This window comes from Lonchura striata, chromosome 20 (genome assembly GCF_050655825.1).
Source record: "Lonchura striata isolate lonStrDom1 chromosome 20, ASM5065582v1, whole genome shotgun sequence".
Classification (NCBI taxonomy): domain Eukaryota; kingdom Metazoa; phylum Chordata; class Aves; order Passeriformes; family Estrildidae; genus Lonchura; species Lonchura striata.
Window position 1 is genome coordinate 4,495,839 of NC_140722.1, and position 19,027 is coordinate 4,514,865.

The following is a 19,027-nucleotide window of genomic DNA, read 5'->3' on the forward strand; positions in this document are numbered from 1 at the left end:
ACCTGTACTATGTTTACAAAAATGTGCCAATATCTATCATTTATGTTGGACAGTGTGTCTCTACATTAAAACAATAGCAAAGTGTCACCATCACAGCAAGACATGGAGGGCAAGGAGAAGGAGAAGAAGGTCAGGACATGCCCAAATCCCTCCATCTTGTCCCCCTGCACCCCATTCTAAAAAGCCCCAAAATTCTACTTTTTCACCCTGTGTTAACTCACCTACCACACTACTCAAACCCTTGTGGCTTGTAATTCCTCATACAGAGTTGGCAGCTTTTTCCACGGGCTAAAATGGAAGCCATAGATATTTTTGACTTCATGCCAAGGTCTCTGAGCCCCCTGCCAGGGTCTAGAGACAGCCAGGGCAGCCAGAGGGATGTCCTGGGTTCCCACAGGGGCCTACAGAAAAGATGGAGAGACACAACTCAGAAGGGGCTGGAGTGGCAGGATGGGGGGAATGGCTCCAAGCTGACAGAGGAGAGGGTTAGATGGGATATTAGGAAGAAATTCTTTCCTGTGAGAGAGGTGAGGCCCTGGCACAGGTTGCCCAGAGAAGCTGTGGCTGCTTCATCCCAACCATTCTTCCAACACTTGAGTTTTCTGATGCTTTGGCTGTCATGACTGTTACAGCCTAAGTTATTATCTCCCAGATAACACAGACAAACCCCCAAGCAAAATTACTGCTAATGCAGAATGAGTCCCAGAGGTTGGACACTGAGGATTCATTTGCTCTGGGTGCAAGTTTCCAAGCTCTTGCTGAGCTGAGCTGGCCCCTGAGACAGTGCACAGGACCTTCAGCTGAACTTGCCAGGTCCTTGGAGCAGCAATGTTTGGTGAATTTGGTGTGATGTCCCACACACAGAACTTTGCTTTAGCTGGTTTTGACATAGGCTCTGTAAACCTGGGCAATCTTCTTTAAAGTTAACATTAGAAAGGAGGTGAGTGGAAGAATTAGAAATCTAAATTCTCCCTTTTTTCCCCTGGGAGCTGTAAAATTACAGTTTCCTCTGTGTTGTCTCCACAGCCCCTCCTGGGGCAGACAAGCAGAATCCCTGCAGTCTGTATCTCTGTCTGTTTGCTGCAATTTGCAGGGATACCCGCTGGAAGACACACTGAAATAAGGAATAAACTGGCTCATTGACTTCAAAATCTTTTCCCATTTAGAAGCTCTGAGTGCAGGAGGAGGTTTGGGAGGCTGTAGCACACCTCCAGCACCTCCAGAGCTGCTGATCACATCCGTTCTGGGCTCCCTTGGATGGGCAGCACCAGCTGGGGCTCAGAGCTGCATATGGACAAATGTTCCCTGAGGATGGACCTCAGCCTGTCAGGCTCATTGCATTTGTAAACTGGTGTGGGTTGGGACCAGCTTTACTAAAAGGAGAAGCTGATTTGGAGCACAAATTGATTGGAACTTCTGGAAGTGCAGAGCTGAAACCCTGAGCTCTTCTTAGAGAACAGTTTAACAACAGAATTCTCTTTTTATTTTGCAAACAGAAGCATTTGGAGGTTAAGCTTGTGCATTGCGTGTTTGCATTAGCCTCATTTTAGAAACAGTTCCCAGTGCAGCAAGGCCTTGGTGTACAAATAGTGTAGCCTTGCAAGGCAACAATTCAGCAAAATAATTTAATGAGCTGAACTTGAGATGCTGTCGTCACATGGAGCTGGAAAATATCCCAGTGCCATTTGTCCATTGTCCAGAGCATCACAGCTGATTGGGAACAGGCACAGGATTTCCTGGATGAAGCATTTTGTAAACAGAGAGCAGAGGAAGCAGAAAGGGATGAGAAGAGAAGGAAGGCATTGGTTTGAGATAAGCTTTGGTATCATCAGGAGCCTCTTTTTGTTCCTGTGGAACTCACCAGATTGGCAGCACGCTGCTTGGAACCTTTCAGACACAGAGCATGAGCAAGCAGTGCTCAGTTGCTCACAGCTTCAGCAGAACAAATTACAAAAACTCCAGGAACTCAAACATTTCTGGGGACTGATAAAGTTTTAGAAGGTTCAGTCAGATATGTGAAGCTAAATCAAGCCAACTAATGTGTTTATACAGTGGAAAATTTGGGTTGACATTATGTTTGTTGTCTGAATGTTTTAGTTGAAACTTAGGGTTGTCAAAATTTGCTAAAGTTTCCATATCTATGTCAAAATTGTGTGTATAAATTTGTGTTTTAAACATGACTGTCTTACAGTATTTAAAATCAAAACCATTAACAGTTTGTTTTCTTGGTTTTGGGAACCCTCTAACTCCAGGAGTTAAGTCATAGTATCATCATTACATGTATATGAAATATAAACATTGCTGCAACATAATGGAGATAAACTTCACACAAGGACATGTAGGGACGGGACAAGGGGGGATGGTTTCAAACTGAAAGAGATTAAATTTAGATTGGATATCAGGAAGAAATTCTTCACTCTGAGTGTGGGGAGGCCCTGGCACAGGTGCCCAGAGCAGCCGTGGCTGCCCCTGGATCCCTGGAAGTGTCCAAGGCCAGGCTGGAACAGCCTGGCATAGTGGAAGGTGTCCCTGCCTGTGGCAGGGGGATTGGAATAATCTTTAAGATCCATTCCAATCCAAACCACTCTGTGATTCTGTGATAATTTAGCCTGTTAATTTAAAGGTGGTTATCCATGCCTACATGGCTCACAAAAGGCAGAACAACATTCTTTCATTAACGAATATCCTGAAATATCCAATTTTTATTGTATGAAAATATTTCTAGTTCTCTACAGAGCTTGTAGTTTTTTCCTTAATATTATTTAAATACGTTTGTGTAACAGAGTATACAGAATCATTTTGTAAAAACAAAATGAAACAAGAAAAACAAGATATTTTTTACTTTGCCCTCCCTAAAGTATTTTATATTGGTCTGTTCTGATTTCATCTGGGCAGTTTTAATTCTGGTGTAATTGTGATTTGTATTTCCCTGGAGTGAAGAATGTGACACCTCTCAGGCTGGTGTGTTTGAGCAGACAAAGCCTCCACTGGCCCCTTTAAATATAAGACTGAATAAATAGGATCAGACAGCCTGCCGTGGATGCACTGTAAATAAGTTCTTTAAACTGCTGTCAGTAGCAAAAAAGGAGATTTGGGGCTATGTAGGGTCTAGGATTATTTCCTCCTATGAAAATTCAGCTCCTTATTCTAGATTAGGATTTAGGTGGTTACCTTAAACTAATTAAATAAAACCCTAAAGCCTCTTGGGCAGAACATACCCAAGCTGTAGGATGGAATTAGGAAAAGGGACATTTGCACATTGAGTGACCAGTGCCCCCCATGTCCCTGTTTCAGGTGGGAGACAGGCAGGGGTTTGGGTTGTGCTGTACATTCTAGGACCAGGTTGTGTTTTTACTGAACCATAACTCCAACCAGCTCCCACAGTTAAGTTCTTTAGTAAGTCCTTATTTCAGGGTGCATATTTTGAAAGAATTTGAGCCAAAATGTCCAATTCCAAAATATTCCTCCTTTTGTTTGTCTTCCTTTATTTCCTATCCTTATGGAGCAAACATTTCTGAGCTTTCCTCTGCAGCCTGGAGGGATGTGCAGCTTTTTCATGAGGGCTGAGAGTCTGGTGGGATCCCAGATGTGTGTGGCCCAGACAGGAGAGCAGCAGAAAGAACAGCAGGATGTCCAAGGGAGCACTTCAGTGTGAGCTGTGTGAGCCAGGTCCTGGCCTCTCCCAGGGCTTGCTTTAATGGGATCATTTTGGGGATTTCAGGGGCTCAGCTGCATGTGCTCTCATTTTCTACATCTTGGTCATGTTTCCCTTTGTTCAGAGGCTCAGTGGAACTCGGATTTTCACAGGGAAGCTCAGTGACAATCACTGCACCTTAACTGGTGCATTGCTAGGGCCTGTAGAATTGCTGCTTTCAGGAGATAATGGCATTTTGTTAAAATCCATCCAGGTGTATCGTGGAATCAGTGCCCATCAAATAACATGACATACATCAGGAATCTGGCCAAAATAGCAGGTTTACAGCAAAGGCCATCATCAAGAAAACCATGCCACTTCAGTTAAATCCTCATGAACTGTTCTTTACCCCATGTGTGCACAGCACAGAGGGTGATTGTGCACGGAGTAACTGAGCTGAACCTGGTTTCCACATGTGCAACCATAAAAGTGAACACTTGAAAGCTGCATTTGTATTTCTAAGTGATTCCTAGTCATCCTAGCATCTTCAAGGATGGGGTTTTAAGCTGTGCAATAGGCTGAAGTTTGTGTTTCATTGTTTTTCTCTGTCTTGACCACTGCTGCTGCTTCTGTGGCTTCTTGCAGCTGGTGGTAAATCTCTAATACACTGGGCTAGGTCTGTCATGAACCAGTCTTTTTAGAGAAGCCCCTTCCCAGCTGTAAAAGGCAAAATATCACCTCTTAAGCTACAACTGATTGCCAAGGCTCAGTTTGTGGTGCTGCTCAGAATGTTGTGAAATGAATTATTGAGAAACTGTGGTAGAAAATGCTTAATCACAGTGATGCAGAAAGCTAATGTATGCCCCCAGTGCTCAGCTATAAATATGGAGTGATGCTTGAATTGTTAATGAACTATTTGCATTTTAGAGTTTGATGAAGCTTGATTTATCATTAGACAATTTGCTCATTGTCTAAATATTCCAAAATTGTGGCGTTCTTACATTGTCACTTTGCTATTTATTGTTATTTGTATTAATAGCTCTAACATCTTTCTTTCCATTTCAAAAATATCAAAACACTTGAGAGGCAAAATTAAGTCTCATTGCCCATGGTACTGACATGATAAAGTGAGGGAATTAAAGGTGGGGGAATTTATTCATGGTGGCAGAAGTGGAAACACAACCTGTCTCCAGTTCAGTATCTGTTTATTCCTCACCAACATACAGCTCCTGAAACAAGTGTAGGCAAACAGGATCTCAGTACAGAAAACAGCACAAATACTTTGTGTATTGAAAAAGAAGCCTGGAGTTCATCTAAATCTAATTATGTGCTTTTCTCTTTTTCTCCTTTTGGATATTTTGTTCATCTGACTGGCTGTCAATATTTAGAAGAAATGCATATTCCTACTCCTATTACTTGTAAGTACTTGACTGGGGATGAGGTTTTTGAGCATGTTCACCCTGTGGTAATTTTGTGCTTTGTTATATTTTTTTCTTTTTAACCACTCCATTTATCCTTGTGTTTCCAGCAGAATGTGTTTTATTTTCCCAGTTGCACGCTGTTATGTTTTCCCCATTTTCCCACTGCACCTGTAGCTGTGCCTGCAAACATATGAATGTCCACAGATAAGTTAGTTATGGTTTTATAACTCTTCAAACTGGATATTCATCTTTAGATTGGATATCAGGAAAAATGTCTTCACCAAAAGGGCTGTCCAGCACCAGAACATGTGGCCCAGGGAAGTGATGGAGTCACCACTGTGGCATTTAAAAGTTGTGCAGATGTGACACTTGGGGACAGGGTTTAGGGATGGACAAGGCAGTGCTGGAGGAACAGTTGGACTTGATGATCTTGGGAATCTTCTCCAATCTAAATTATTCTATGATTTTGTAAATTCTAATGGACAAATATAGAGTGTCCCAAGTGCACCTTTTTGATTGTCCATTGCTTGTAGCCACACTTGAGGGAAATTCACACCTGACAGTTATTGTCAGGAATTTCTCAGCTGTGGATGTAAGCTTTTTAAAAACCTTAAGGTTTCTGACAACTGGGAGTTGACATTATCCCAGCAAACATCCCTGTTCCTGGAGCTGCCAGGTTCTGTGTTGGTTTAGATCACTGGATGATGAAGAGGTTCAGATATTCAGATCTAAATCACCTGTCCAGTCCTAATGACAATGCTGCATAATTAAGGCAGTTGTTAAGGCACATGAAAATGCTTCACACATGGGTACTTCCAGAGCCATCTGTTGCCTAAAGATTGAGGGGCTGGGAAGCAATCAGGGCCAAGCTGTTTCTGGCATGATAATGGTTGTCTGAGGATCTGGGGGAGGAGAGGGCTGGATCAATGATGTGAGGAAAACTCCTGGAGAAGTGAGTTGGCGCCTCTGCTGCCATCAGAGGGCTGGGAGGGATGGAGGGCAGCTGTTGCTGTGGACAGGAACAGCTCTGCCCTCTCCAGCTCTCAGAAGCAGCAGGAGCTCTATCACTGACACCAACCCTTTCCCCAGAACGTGCCAGGCTTGTCAGGGCTCTGAGACCCACCAAGTTGTCCAGAGGGCCACATCAGCCCTCACAGCCCCTCTGGTCTTCTGCTCCAGGAGCTGCCTCCTTGGCCCCTTCCTGCAGCTCCTCTTTGTCTCATCTTGGTGCTTTTTTCTGAGAGCTGTTCAGCAGGTCAGCAGAATGAGAGGGTTGATGTGCTGCCATTTTAAGGGAGCTGATTTCTTTTCCATACGAGTTGCTTTATGTCCAAAGAGCAGGGCAAAGGAGGATCCCTGTGCACCACTGCTTGGAGGGATTTTGTTTCTCCATGACCTGTCAGGAAGCTATTGAAAGAGGAACCTTTCCCACTTTCCAAGCATGTGAGGAACCTTAGGACACGATCACGAGTCTTGGCTTTGCCCAGTGATGTAATTGTAAATGCAGAGTAACTCCATTTTCTCTAGACCTCCCACTGGTTCACCAAGAATGAAATTTGACCTCAAGTAGTCAGATTAAAGAGGAGGTTAACTAAGTGTAAAGTAGGGGCTGGTTCTAACCCAAAGGTGCTATGAGCTGATTGAAGTTATTGATAGAACCCTCCCTCTTCTGCACAATTCTCATGTTTTACTATTTGTTTTCCTTAAAACCAGTAGCACCACTGCCTGAGAAATTCACTGCCAGGTTTCCCAGTATAATTCTGTCTTTTTCCAGCCCGCAGTATGTGGTCAGCATGTTCCCCGCTTCATTTTATTTTGAGATCTGTGTGTTTAAAAAGATGAATCAACTTCCAAGCCCTCTGTGACCCATTTTACAGCTGCACAGCATTGCCTTAAGCAGTCAGCTGAGGATTGTTCTGCCAGAGCAAGCACAGGGGTCCTTAAGGGGTCTGTTTGCTGTGGGTCAATTTGCTAGACCCTTTTTCCTCAGGGAGCAGTGCAGTGACTCAGGAAAAGAGAAGAGAAAACCCTGTGGAGGGTCACCCAAGCCTGGGGCTGCAATGAGCTTCAGCAGAGACAGAAGGAAGGGCTTTAATAAGGTTTAATGAGGCAGATGTCCACCACGCAGCACATCACACCAGGGAAAAGCCAGAGGTGCCATCAGGCAAGCTGAGTGTTCATAGGAGCCCGTGGAGGTTGGAGCTCAGCTTGCAGAAATCACAGAGCTTTTCCTCCTCAGTACCACACCCAGAATGTTCTGCAAAGAGCTCATTCTTAGCTCTGTGCTGGTGGTGTCCCAGGGACAGCTCTGCACATCACCAGTCACTCACCATGAACACTGCCAGCACCAGGCTCTGCGTGCTTTGGTTCACAGGGACATCTGTTCCCTGCCCTGGGAAAACCAAGCTCTGGTTTGGAATTTTTTTCCCCTTGAACAGCAATCAAAGTGAAAGGGATGTTCCAGTAGTGAGGGAAGAAAGCAGGAGAGCCCATGAAGGAGCACACAGTGAAGTTGTACTGAGTTTCATGTTTCAAGTTGAACGTGAAATAGGATGTTTCATTAGAATTGCAGATGAAAATCTGAAATTGCTAAGGACTGAGCAATTCTTAGCCAGGCTTGATTCAAATTGCTCCGGACTCCTGTGAGCAGAGAGGTTGGGTTTAAGTTTATTTGAAATGTTGTGGAAATAACAGCAGCAATATTGTTATATACAGATTTTTCTTAAATAGAATTGGTTTCTATGCTATGACCTTGCATGAATTATTTAGTCCTGAAGCAAAATTCAGTTGAATGAGGTACCAGTATTGAGAAGCAGGTTCCCAAATAGATCTGCTGGCACATCTTCAAATGTGACCATATGGACTGTATCTCTTCATGTTTGGTTTCAGTTTCTGGACTTCAAAGCTGTGTTTCTTAGAGCAATTCCTGCCTGCTTTCACATAATTCCTCCCAACCATTTGTCATCTTCTGTACAGGCATTTCTTCTTTTTAGGGATCAAAATCTCCTAACTCTTCTAAACAGTTCTGTAATGATAATTCTATAATGATAATTCTATTAAATTCCAAACAGCTCTGAATTATAACTCTATTAAAGTCACAGAGACCTTTCTGAGGAGTACCTGGTCTTTACAGAGACAGACCACAACATTTTGGTAATCTGTAGACTTGAGTTCTGCTCTCAGCCAGTCTTGTGTTCTGCTGCAATTCAGGACTTGAAAATCTGATTCTGTGACATGGTTGAGTACCTGCAGCCCTGACTGATGAAACCAATCTAAAATATTCACTTATAGGAGGAGATATTTTTTGGCCTGCATAGTTATTGGGTAAATAGTTATGGGATTCTTGTACAGCAACACCTGACTGAAAACTTCCTACAACATATAGGAAAGGATGAAAAAGAAGGCCATAAAGATCTTTAATATGCTTTAAGTGGAAATATAACCCAGGTGGCCTTGATTCCTAACTTGTAACTCATTGTGAAGGGTCAACATGATATTGTGTGCTTCAGTTTACCCATCAACAAAGGCTAATTGCCTGAGTTGAGATCCTGTGAGGAGCAAGAGATGGAATTAGGAGTTCTTGTCCTGGTGCACTCCTTGCATCCCTGTGCCCAGGGTGATGCCTGAACCTTTTCAGAGGAGTTACTCTGTGTTTACACCAACACAAATGGTGTCTAAGCCAGGGACAGAATTTCTGCTGTCTCTCTGCACTTCAGTTTAATGGGCAGTGTAAGATATCAACCCAGCCAGGTCTGGAAGATGTTGGTTTTACTCCCAGCTGAAGCTGTAAAACACAGACAGCAATTCATCCAGTTTACAGGAGGGTTTGCATCTAGTGACAGACACTTCTTTCGCAGCAGTATTTTCAACTGCAGCAATCCATATCATTATTTTATTATTTGCTCACCAGGAATTAAATGGAAATGTTTTCTGTGTGTGGGTTGTTTGTTTTGGTTTGTTTCTTTCTCCTGGGCTGGGTAATGGCTGCAGAATGAAATTTAATCAAGAGCAATATGAGACCAGGGAAGAATTTCTGGAAATACAGAGATTCATGTATGTGTTACAAGCACTCAGTTTAACGTTATTTATGAGAAAAGGGCACTCAATGGCCAGGATGTTTTGCTTTTCCCCTGAACTGCTGAGAGCTCCAGGTACATGATTGCAATGTAGGAAGCCCCTTCAACTCCCACTGGAATTTCACACCTATTTTAATTGTTGAGTGGTGTTAGCTGGGAGCTTCTTTTCATGGGAGAGATTGCAAAGGTTATTAAGCTAAATTTATACTTAGATTTTTTGAGATAACAAAGTTTATGCTGAATTTATTGCCACCATCTGTGGGACATTTGAAAAGAAAAGCATCCCTTTATTTTATTTAGAAGCGTACCTCTGTATAACCACATTCACACTTAAATATCTCCATGTATTTCCATGGATGGTGGGATTTGCCTGCACAGGTCAGCTTGCTAAATCAGGATTTTAAGAAGAAACCTTCTCATTAGGTACTTTTCTCATCAGATGAAGGAAAAACAGGATTGTTAATCAGTGGCTATGCCTGTCTAATGAAAGCAAATTAAAAAAATAATATATCAAAATGCAGAAAGTAGATGAGATGTTATTTAGAACGTGTCTGTATGGTGATTGCAAGCCTAAGCCTTGCAGAGGGCAGGATTTGTGGGTGTCTGTACCAGCAGAGACTTATACTGGATGGCTCCTACGTGCACCTGGCTTGCCTAAACTTTCTCTGGTTGCAAGTAAATAAAAATAAATCCCCCACAAGCAGTGATTAATTTGATCAAGTGAAGCTTAGATCATACTCTCAAGAGCCTGTGCTTGTATACCCACAGTACAAAATGCTCAGGGCATCTTTTGACTTATCTCTACTCCACTTTCTCCTGTGCTGTGAAGTTTGCTCTGTGACATTGGCCTTTGCTCTTCACTACACCTTTACTGCACCTTTACTACACCTTTACTGCACCTTTACTGCACCTTTACTGCAGCAGCCTCCCTCTGCTCCTGCCACAGCCTGGCTTCAGCAGAGCAGGTGTTAAAAGCAGGTTGGGAGGGGCAGGTGAGGAATCTCTGCAGCACAGAGCCGTGTGTGACCCAGCACTGCTCTGAGCTCAACTCCCCTGGCTCTGTTCACACCCTGCAGTGACCAGCTCCTCCTGCACAGAGCTTTCCCCCAGTTTAAAATGAAAGCCTTCCCCAGAGCTTCCCAGTCCCCAGCCCCTGCAGGTGGTGAGAACAGCTCTCCTCTGGTGTTTTTCATGTCTGAAGACCTATCAGCCCTATTTGATTTCCTCTTCTCTAGATGAAAAGTGCACATTGCCCTTGGCCTTTGCTTGTAGATCATGTTTTCCAGCTTTCCCTTTCATGTCCTGCCTCGTGTGAGCCCCTGTAGCACACGTCTGATTTGAGGAGCAGTGTTGCAGCAGAGCCCTCTCCAATCCTCAGTCTGAGCAACAGGATCACCCAGATTATAGTGCCATGCCCTTAGTTTTAAACCAGATGATTCTTCCGAATTGGATTTGTCATCTACCACAGGTTTAGGGCATGGAGATCCTTTCCAATAGATCTGTAGTTTGGCCAGTGCTCCCTGGGATTTGCATGGCTCATCACTGCCTGCCTTGAATTGGAGCAGATTCCATCACAATTTGCAGGTGCACTCCTAGAATTTTGCTTTGCACAATTCTCTAAAAGGATTTTTTTTTTTTTTGCTTTCTCAAATTGCTTATTGAAAATGAGGGCAATATGCAATTTGTGTCTGTAGGAGGAAATTTCACGTTTAACTTACATGATCTATACCTAATGTCTAAATTACCTGTGCATGCAAATCTACACCACAGTGTGCAAAATCCATCCTGGTGAAACATCTCAAATTAAATCTGTCAGTGTACATGCACGAGAGCTCTCCAGGAGTGGCAGTTACAGATTTAATGTTCATGCACGTAGAATTGATAGAAAAAGTTAGAGAAGAGTTTGAAGCTGCTTTTAAAAAATAATCCCTGACAATCATGACAATCATCCAAACCTCCATGAAACAGGAACGTGATCCTGCAGGTACTTCTAACAGAAAATATTGCTGGAGCTTCCTGATTAATGCCCGTGGCAATAGATGGTTTGTGCTTGATACCAAGTTTGCATTCCTTGACTGTTTAAGTAGAGCTCCCACAATTTTAATATAGTGCTTCAGATTTTATGTCTAGTAGAATTAAAAGTTTCAAAAAATAACCAAATCAAATCTCCATCATTTTTTCCCCCAAATTCACACTTGTGTTCACTGCCAATGACTTTTCTCCTTGCTTTGGTAGGGTCAGCATCAACTGCCTGATTATACAGCTGGTTTCATTTTTTTACTCAACTTTGAGCATCTTTCTGTCTCATCCCTCCCCTGTGTGTGTGGTGCTTGCAAACATCATCTCTTCATTTCCAAACCCTCTCAAACTGAAAAGAGCAACCTGGTAAACTCCATTCATGAGCTCTTGCTTCCTTCTTGCCAAATTCCCTTTACCCTTGAATGTAAACCAGCATTAAGATCATTTTATTCACATCCTGACATTCTGTGTCGATTGTATCAGACTCTTCTCCCCAATATCTGCCTGGTCCTTTATTCCCTCCCCTTTTCAGCTGCATAATGCATGAGTGGGGAGGTGTCTGCTCCGCGAGGGGTGTCATCTGTGCTGGGGACACACAGCCAGCCCATGACTGACACTGATGCTCCCAGAGCAGCTTTGCTGGGGTGTTGCAGTGGCTCTGTGCAGGGCAGTGGGGACAGCGGGAGCCGTGTCACCGGCGTGGCTTGTCACTGATTCACAGAGATCTCTTGGAGCGCCCTATTTTTGGAAGCAGCATTTCTAGATAAATGCTTTTCCATTTACAAAAGGCGTTTTGACGTGCTGGGAAATAAACTTCTACCTAGCTGTGGGTATTAAGTCACATCCCTAACATTCTGGAAAGTGCTAGTCATTTGATTTTATAATCTTTTCTATGAATTATAACGATGGTAAGGACCAAATAGGCTTAGTCCTGTGCTGCCACTCTCTCCAGACACAGAACTGCAGCAGAAAAGGCACGTTTAGAAACTGAGAGCCCCTTGATGTGTCTGGCAAGCTTAGCTCTGAAATCCCCGAAAGAGATCTGTCTTCCTTTTCCCTCTAAATTTAGATGAAGAATTTTTAAATTCTTGGAACAGAGAGGGAGAAAGGTGGAAACTGATAAGGCGCTGTTGAAAGAAAATTGTGGCATTTTCAGATGCAGACCTGGGTTGTGTGTGCGAGGTAGATTGAGAACTTTAAACTCATGTCACCTTTTCTTTTTAGGCATTCAAGCCAGTGTTTTAGGGGCCTCTCTGTCTTCTACAGGACCAGGTAGAACTCCTTTGCATAGGGCTTTTGTAAGCAGGCCTTTGGGGACTAAGGGGCTTGGGTTTGGGGTTATTTTTTTCCTGCCTAGGACATGCAGAAATGTTGTTGCTCCTTCACTCAAAGACAAAACAAATTTGCCAATTCCTGCTCTTTGTAGCCTGTTGGCATTTCCGAAAAGATACCAGGCAATGGGGACTTACAGATAATTATTGCCACAAAGAATTTAACTTTCATTGAATGAGGAGGTCACCCCTTTTGACTCACCATTTTCAGCCATCAGAGTCATGGTCTGTAGTGGCTCACCCCAGCAGTCCAGAGTGCTTGTTATTAAGGATTCTGCATTTTGGATTAGTGTTTCCCACTCAGTGATTTTAATTCCTGTTGCCAAAGAATTCACACAGGCACGTACGATTAGCAAAGCATGAGGATTAAAAGATCCACACGGCAGGGTTAACACACTTCAAGGCTGTTTTAGTTACCCCAGGTACCACAGCACAAAAAATCAGGAGCTCCCATGTCTGCAGCTCATGGCTCCTAAATCTGGCTGTGCCAATGCTGCTGAACACTGGAAGCAAAACTTTTAACATCATTAAACAGCAGCTTTTTGCTTCAACACTCAAGGACTGCTCCCCTCTTTGCATCTTCATCTGCACAAGTGGATTCACCAAGGGGGTTTTGGGAGATCTGAGCAAGACCCCTGGGATGATGGACCCAATTTGAACAGCTCTGGGCTTGGATTGGAACCACTAATTGCACATGGCTGAACCCCAACTGGCTGAGCAGATGAGACAGATGTGTTTGTTCAAAAGTTTGCAGCAAACATCCAAGTTTTTTTCCATAAGTCTGTGCTCTCCTGATCTGGATTATCTTTCTTTAAAACAGACTTTTCCCATAGACATAGGCAAAGGATTTAGCTCTCTTTGACCCTTCTTTCCAAACAAGTATTACTGGCCAAGCTGCCCATCTCCTGAAGGCTGGGGCTCAGCTATGTGCTTGAACTTCCCTGTAAATGCCACTCTGACATGTTCTGGGCATAAATAGAGCCTGTTTGACTATGTTGGAAGGAGTACCTTTTTTTTTTTTGGAATCCAATTAAGTTTAAAAGATGGGTAGTACTTACCATAAGCATGTTGTTTTAGAGAAGAAAAACCTCTTTGCAAAATGATTTAGATGTTAGGATTTTTTTTCTTCTTTGAGTTGAAGAGGAGAAAGAAAACTAAAGCTCCTTCTTACAGTAATCTGTTTTTCTCCCTTTTATTTTCTTATCTAGGGAAGTGGTGTAAGCAAAGTTCTTTTCTGGTGCTAGGGATTTGTGTGATATTTTTTCAAGGTGTGGATTGTAGAATGTCACACATTCATTTTTAAAGGGTTTTGCTCTCTGATACGAATGAAGCACAGGGCAGTCAAATGTCAGTGGAAGCTTAGCAGCTCACTTTTCCTGCTTCTCTCCATTTTATTATGCTCTGTGTTTGCAATAGAGGAGCCTCTTATGTTCTCAGCTTTGTTAGCATTTTCAGAGCAGGCAGCCCTGATGCTTTTGACAAAGTTTTTGCTGTCTCCTCAAAACAAGAAAAGACCCATTTTCCCAGAACAGGGCCATATTTGGACATTGCTAAAACAACTTCAACCTTCAGTGTGGCCCACCTTTCCCTGCCTGGGGATCCCAGAGCAGTTCCAGGGTGTGTCAGGACTCAGGAGGCTTCTGCCTTTGCTGCTGTGCTTGGGACAGGACAGAACTGTGCTCCAGCTCTCAGGTGGCACAGAGCCAGGTCTCACACTCCCTCAAAGAGCATCCCATGGGATGGATGCAGATGTCCTGGTCCCCTGGAGTGAGCAGTGCTCCCATCCTGAGCCCTTTGCTCCTCCTGGAGCATGTGGCACCTGCTCAGGGGGCTGAACCTGTCCCACCCCCTCCAAGGCACCTGCTCCAGGATTTGTACCTGTCCCACCCCCTCCAAGGCACCTGCTCCAGGGTTTGTACCTGTCCCACCCCCTCCAAGGTACCTGCTCCAGGGTTTGTACCTGTTCTACCCCCTCCAAGGCACCTGCTCCAGGGTTTGTACCTATTCTACCCCCTCCAAGGTACCTGCTCCAGGGTTTTACCTGTTCCACCCTCTCCAAACCTGCTCCAGGGTTTGTACCTGTCCCACCCTCTCCAAACCTTCTCCAAGGCACCTGCTCCAGGGTTTGTACCTGTTCTACCCCCTCCAAACCTGCTCCAGGGTTTGTACCTGTCCCACCCTCTCCAAGGCTGAGGTAGCACTCCCACTGCTGGGGTGATGCAGGTTTGTGCCAGATGAGTGGCAGGGAGGGAGAGCTCCAAGCTGGTATCACGATATTTATCGCGCTCCCAAAGGGGTTTCTCTCCTGTGGGGTTTCCTGGCGTGCAGTTTGTCTCATGCCTTGCATGTCTGACCAAGTGGGGTAATTTTGTCAAAATGTTTTGCCATTGCTTTGCTTTTAATGAGAGCAAACTGACCTTGCTTTCTCCCCTCTCCAAACCACCCAAAGGAAGCTAGCCAAGAAGCAGAAGGAGACTCAGACCAGCACGCAGAGGGAGATGGGTCCTGTGGCTACTTCTGACAAGACCTCCACCAAACTCAGTGCTGTTCACAATGAAGAAGCTTTTTCTTCCAGCTGCCAAGATGTTAATGGATTCAGTAAGTTTAACTTGCTTGCAATGGATATGACCCCCTTGGAGAGCTCTAGGTTCTTAAAAGGACCTATTCCTTTGGGCACAGTGTTGAGGAGTTAGGAATGGCAGTGATAGAGATCGTTGCAAAAGCTCCATAGAAATTTGGAATGTCTCTGATACTGCCCCTGGTTTCACTGTCAGACAGGTGGAGAAAATTTATAAAGCCTGTTCTAATCACTGCATCAGAATAAGAGGCACATGTTTATTTGTTGTTTAGAAATCCTTTTCCTTTGTGAGTAGAAGAGTCAAATTCCTTAGCTGACTTGTGGGATGAAAAAACCTTTTCTGTATGAAATTGTTATGAAAGAAGGCCTGGTCTCCTGGCTAGAGAACTGAAATGGAAAGATAACATTTTTTCCTTTGTCTGTGTCCTCGGTTTATTCTTCACATGGGTTCAGTAAAACTGATCTTAGTTAATATTTGTAAACCACTCAGACCTCTGTAGCTAAAAGAGTTTTGTGGGTAAAGCAGCACCAAGTCCTACTTTAGCCTCACTAGATCCAGGTTGAGTGCATGGTGGATTGCATGGTGGATTTGTAAACCTTTTTCGTATTAAATAAATTTAAACTTAGACACTATGGGCATGTCACTCCTTCTTTTGACACTCAGCCTGTTAGTTTGGACAAGGGACAGCTCTGAAACTCAAGTGTGTACTAAAACTCTTGTCTTTATTAAGCATCTTTAGTGAGGGTTTTTTTTTTTCTGTGATTTCTAAAACGGAAGTGCTCATGATAGAAAATGTGGTTTATCATTGAAACCTCCCCTTGTAATCTGAAACTGAGTGGGATGGGTTGAGTGAATTCTCCCTTTCCCTCTCTGCAGATCCTGTCAAATTCCATCTGCATGTGCTGCTACTGCCATTTTGCGTGACACACCTGTGAGAGGGATAAATAGGTGTCTGGGACAGCCAAGGTTGGCAGGGAACACTTTTCCCTGGTATTAAATTGACTTCAGTCAAGGTCTGATTTTCTCAGGTGCTGAGTAGCTCTGTCCTAAGGAGGCAGCAAGAGTTCTGTGGGGCTCATATCTCTGAAGGCCAGCAGAGCAGCAGTGTTGTATCAGCCATCCCCAAAACAGCAGAGGCAGCTTGGCTGGAGTGTGTGGGGAAAGTCAAATGTTTCACAAATCCCTCAGCATCTGGGTTTCTGAAAGTTTGGGGATTCTTTTTCCAACCAGAAAATGAGAAAAGAGACAAGCTTGAAATGTGACCTCATCTTTTCCCCCACCTTTGTTATTTTGACAGACTAATTAAAACAACTGAGTCATTTGCTTGAAATGGCAACTGTAAAAAATGTGATGTACCAAATTATGTAAAGAAACAGCACTCTAGGTTTTCAATTTTTTTAATCAGTTAGATCTTTACTTGTCTGACATCTCTGCAGATTTTATCACTGCCTTCCCCTATAACCTGAGTCAGCCATGGGTGGATTGTTTTTATTTTTTTTTTCCTCTTTATATCTATGACAAAGAATTATCAATAAATCTTCATGATTTCTCCAAATTTTTTACTGGCAAGTCCAGGATGCTGAGGTGTTGGAGGTAAGTTCTGTGCAGTAGTGTGCACATGCTGATACAGGAATTTTATGAGCAAAAGAATTCCTTGAAAATAAAAATAAAATAAATTGCCTTAATGGAGTTTAATACTTGTGGGTTCTATGCAGGCCTACTTTGGAATAACGTAATAGGATTATTTCTTAACCTTCCTGCTAACTAATAGAGTTTTACAGGGTTTATCCACCAGAGCTGTTGAAATCAACTGTCTTAAGCAGCAGTCAGATTCCTTCTTAAATTTTTTTTTTTTCCCTGCCAGCAGTAAATAGCATTTCCAGCACCCCATGGTGGGCAGTCACCCTCTCCATCCTGCCCTCAGCTGTGGGAGCCTGAGCTGCCTGTAGCAGGGATGTGGAAATGCCCCTCTCCTTTTGGAAGAAGAGCCCACCAAGAGAAGCAAAGTGTTTTCAATGCCAGGATCACCTTGCCAGCTCACAAAAGCAATCAAACAGAACAAGACAATTTACTAAGCAGGATCCCTCAGTTACTGAATGACTCGCAGGCAACTTTACCTGCAGAATACAATGTCCTTGCAGGGCTTTGTGTCCTTGCCTCCAGGTTTTACTCTCTGTCACAATAATTCTGATAACTTTTCAGACAGAACAAATTCAGTGAGTGCCTACAGAAGCTTTTCTCTTCCCATGCTCTCTCCAGTTGGCCACTGGTCTGCTCCTGGGTGAGTCCTGTCCATCCTCCTGCTGTTGCTTACCCTGTCTCCCTGCCCTGCCACCACACAGGATTAATGTCTAAATCAGTTAGATTTAAAAATCCCACTTTCAAGGCTGCCTGATGCTCTGCATCATGGGGGAGATAAAAAATGAACAGCTGCCCTCCTTCTTATCAGCCCCTTGTTTTCTGTTGAGGCATCAAGACCTCAGGTCTTGCTGAAAAGAGGAAGAGAATTGGGAATTTATCTTTCCTGGCCTGAAGCAAAGCCCCTCATCCCTCTTTCCATTCTGCAGTGTTAGTTGTTATCCTGGCAGGATTCTCACTGATACATACAGGTGTTGAAATTAAAGAGATTTTTTGGACTCAACCTCTATCTCTGACACTCCACAGAATCAGAGAAGGTGTTTGGTAAAACGTAGATTGGTCTATGGCTGTTCCAGCTTGTCTGCTTTTACTTGGGGATTATGAACAATCACAGTTGGTCATTTCCTCGAATATCTTGGGTTTTTTAAGATGCCAATATATTCCAACTCCATTAAAGGCAGGTGATGGCCCTGTCGGGGCTGAGCAGCTCCCTGGAGTGCAGGAATGTTGGGAAGCAGCACAGTCACGTGTAGACACTGGCTCAGGGCAGGGTTATATGCAACAAGATGGGAAATGGGAAACAAAGTGGACCTAAATTTGTCCCCCAGTGTCTGCACTGAGCAGAAAGGTGTGCAGGGGGTTGTGACCATGCAGAAATCATGGGCAGCTTGGCAGTGATGGGATGAGCAGCAGTGGATCAGCTCAGCAGGGATGCACGGATGTGCTCTGCACAAAAGAACGTCTCTTTGGCTTTGCAGTGCTCAGGTGCCATGGACCAGCCTTGTCCAGGAGGATTCCCTGTCCCCAGCAGAGCCATCCCAACATCCTTACAGGGGTTCTGGCAGGAGCTGTTTGATTCTGAGGATTTAACCCATTAAAATGCAGCCAGTTTTGCTGGGAACTGATTTATTAAGGTGTGCTTTACCTGTGTGACATCTCAGTCTGGGGGGAGACAGCTCTCCAGACACCCTGCAGGAGGGACACAGATGGAGGAGTGGCTTTAATGCTTCAGGCAGAGAACCTGGAAGTGGGGAACTGAGTTCTGCAGTAGGAACCTCTACCATAAGTTACCAAGTCAGTGTGATTTCACTTATGAGAACAAGATGAGAGGGAGGTGTAGGCAAGTGGCACTCAGGGTTTAAGGGATCTATTTGTTCCAAGAAACACCAAAATTCACACCTTTCCACAATCCTTCATGATTATATGATCAGTGAGATGCAAAGGTCTTCACAAAAGACAAACACAGCAAGATGTAGTTCTTACTCCTACCCCAGATAATTTTCACTCATAATTAATTGACCTGACAAATGCAGTCTAAGAACTTGTAGAGTCATAGACATGAGATGCTTCTTGTAGTAGAAAAATTATTCAAATAATTTAAAAATAAGATACAAACTCACTTATTATCAAAGGCATAAAAGGAAAATGTACTAAATTCCCTTTTACCAGCTTCCATGGGATTTTTTGTGGGGTTTGCTAGTTTAGGAAATATTATAAAAATAAAAAAATAATTTTCAGAATAGGAAGGAGCCTTCACCACTCTGCATGACTGGAGGGATCTGTGTGGCCTCACGTGCCACTCCAGGGAGCACAAAGAGAATTTTTAATG

The 19,027-nt window shown here is 43.7% G+C and overlaps 1 protein-coding gene across 7 annotated transcripts in view; it reads left to right on the forward strand.

Moving 5' to 3' along the window:
* The window catches only part of PTPRT (protein tyrosine phosphatase receptor type T), a 465,535-nt gene that overhangs the window by 388,009 nt on the left and 58,499 nt on the right, over window positions 1–19,027 (forward strand). For 4 of the 7 annotated variants that reach the window (XM_085557969.1, XM_021535469.4, XM_021535471.4 and 1 more), the window contains 3 exons: window positions 5,023–5,052; window positions 12,375–12,422; window positions 14,931–15,079. In XM_085557969.1, the coding sequence (XP_085414095.1) occupies window positions 5,023–5,052; window positions 12,375–12,422; window positions 14,931–15,079 (227 nt within the window). The remainder of the gene's footprint in view (window positions 1–5,022; window positions 5,053–12,374; window positions 12,423–14,930; window positions 15,080–19,027) is intronic. The other 3 variants (XM_021535470.4, XM_085557968.1, XM_021535473.4) reach the window with 1 other exon arrangement.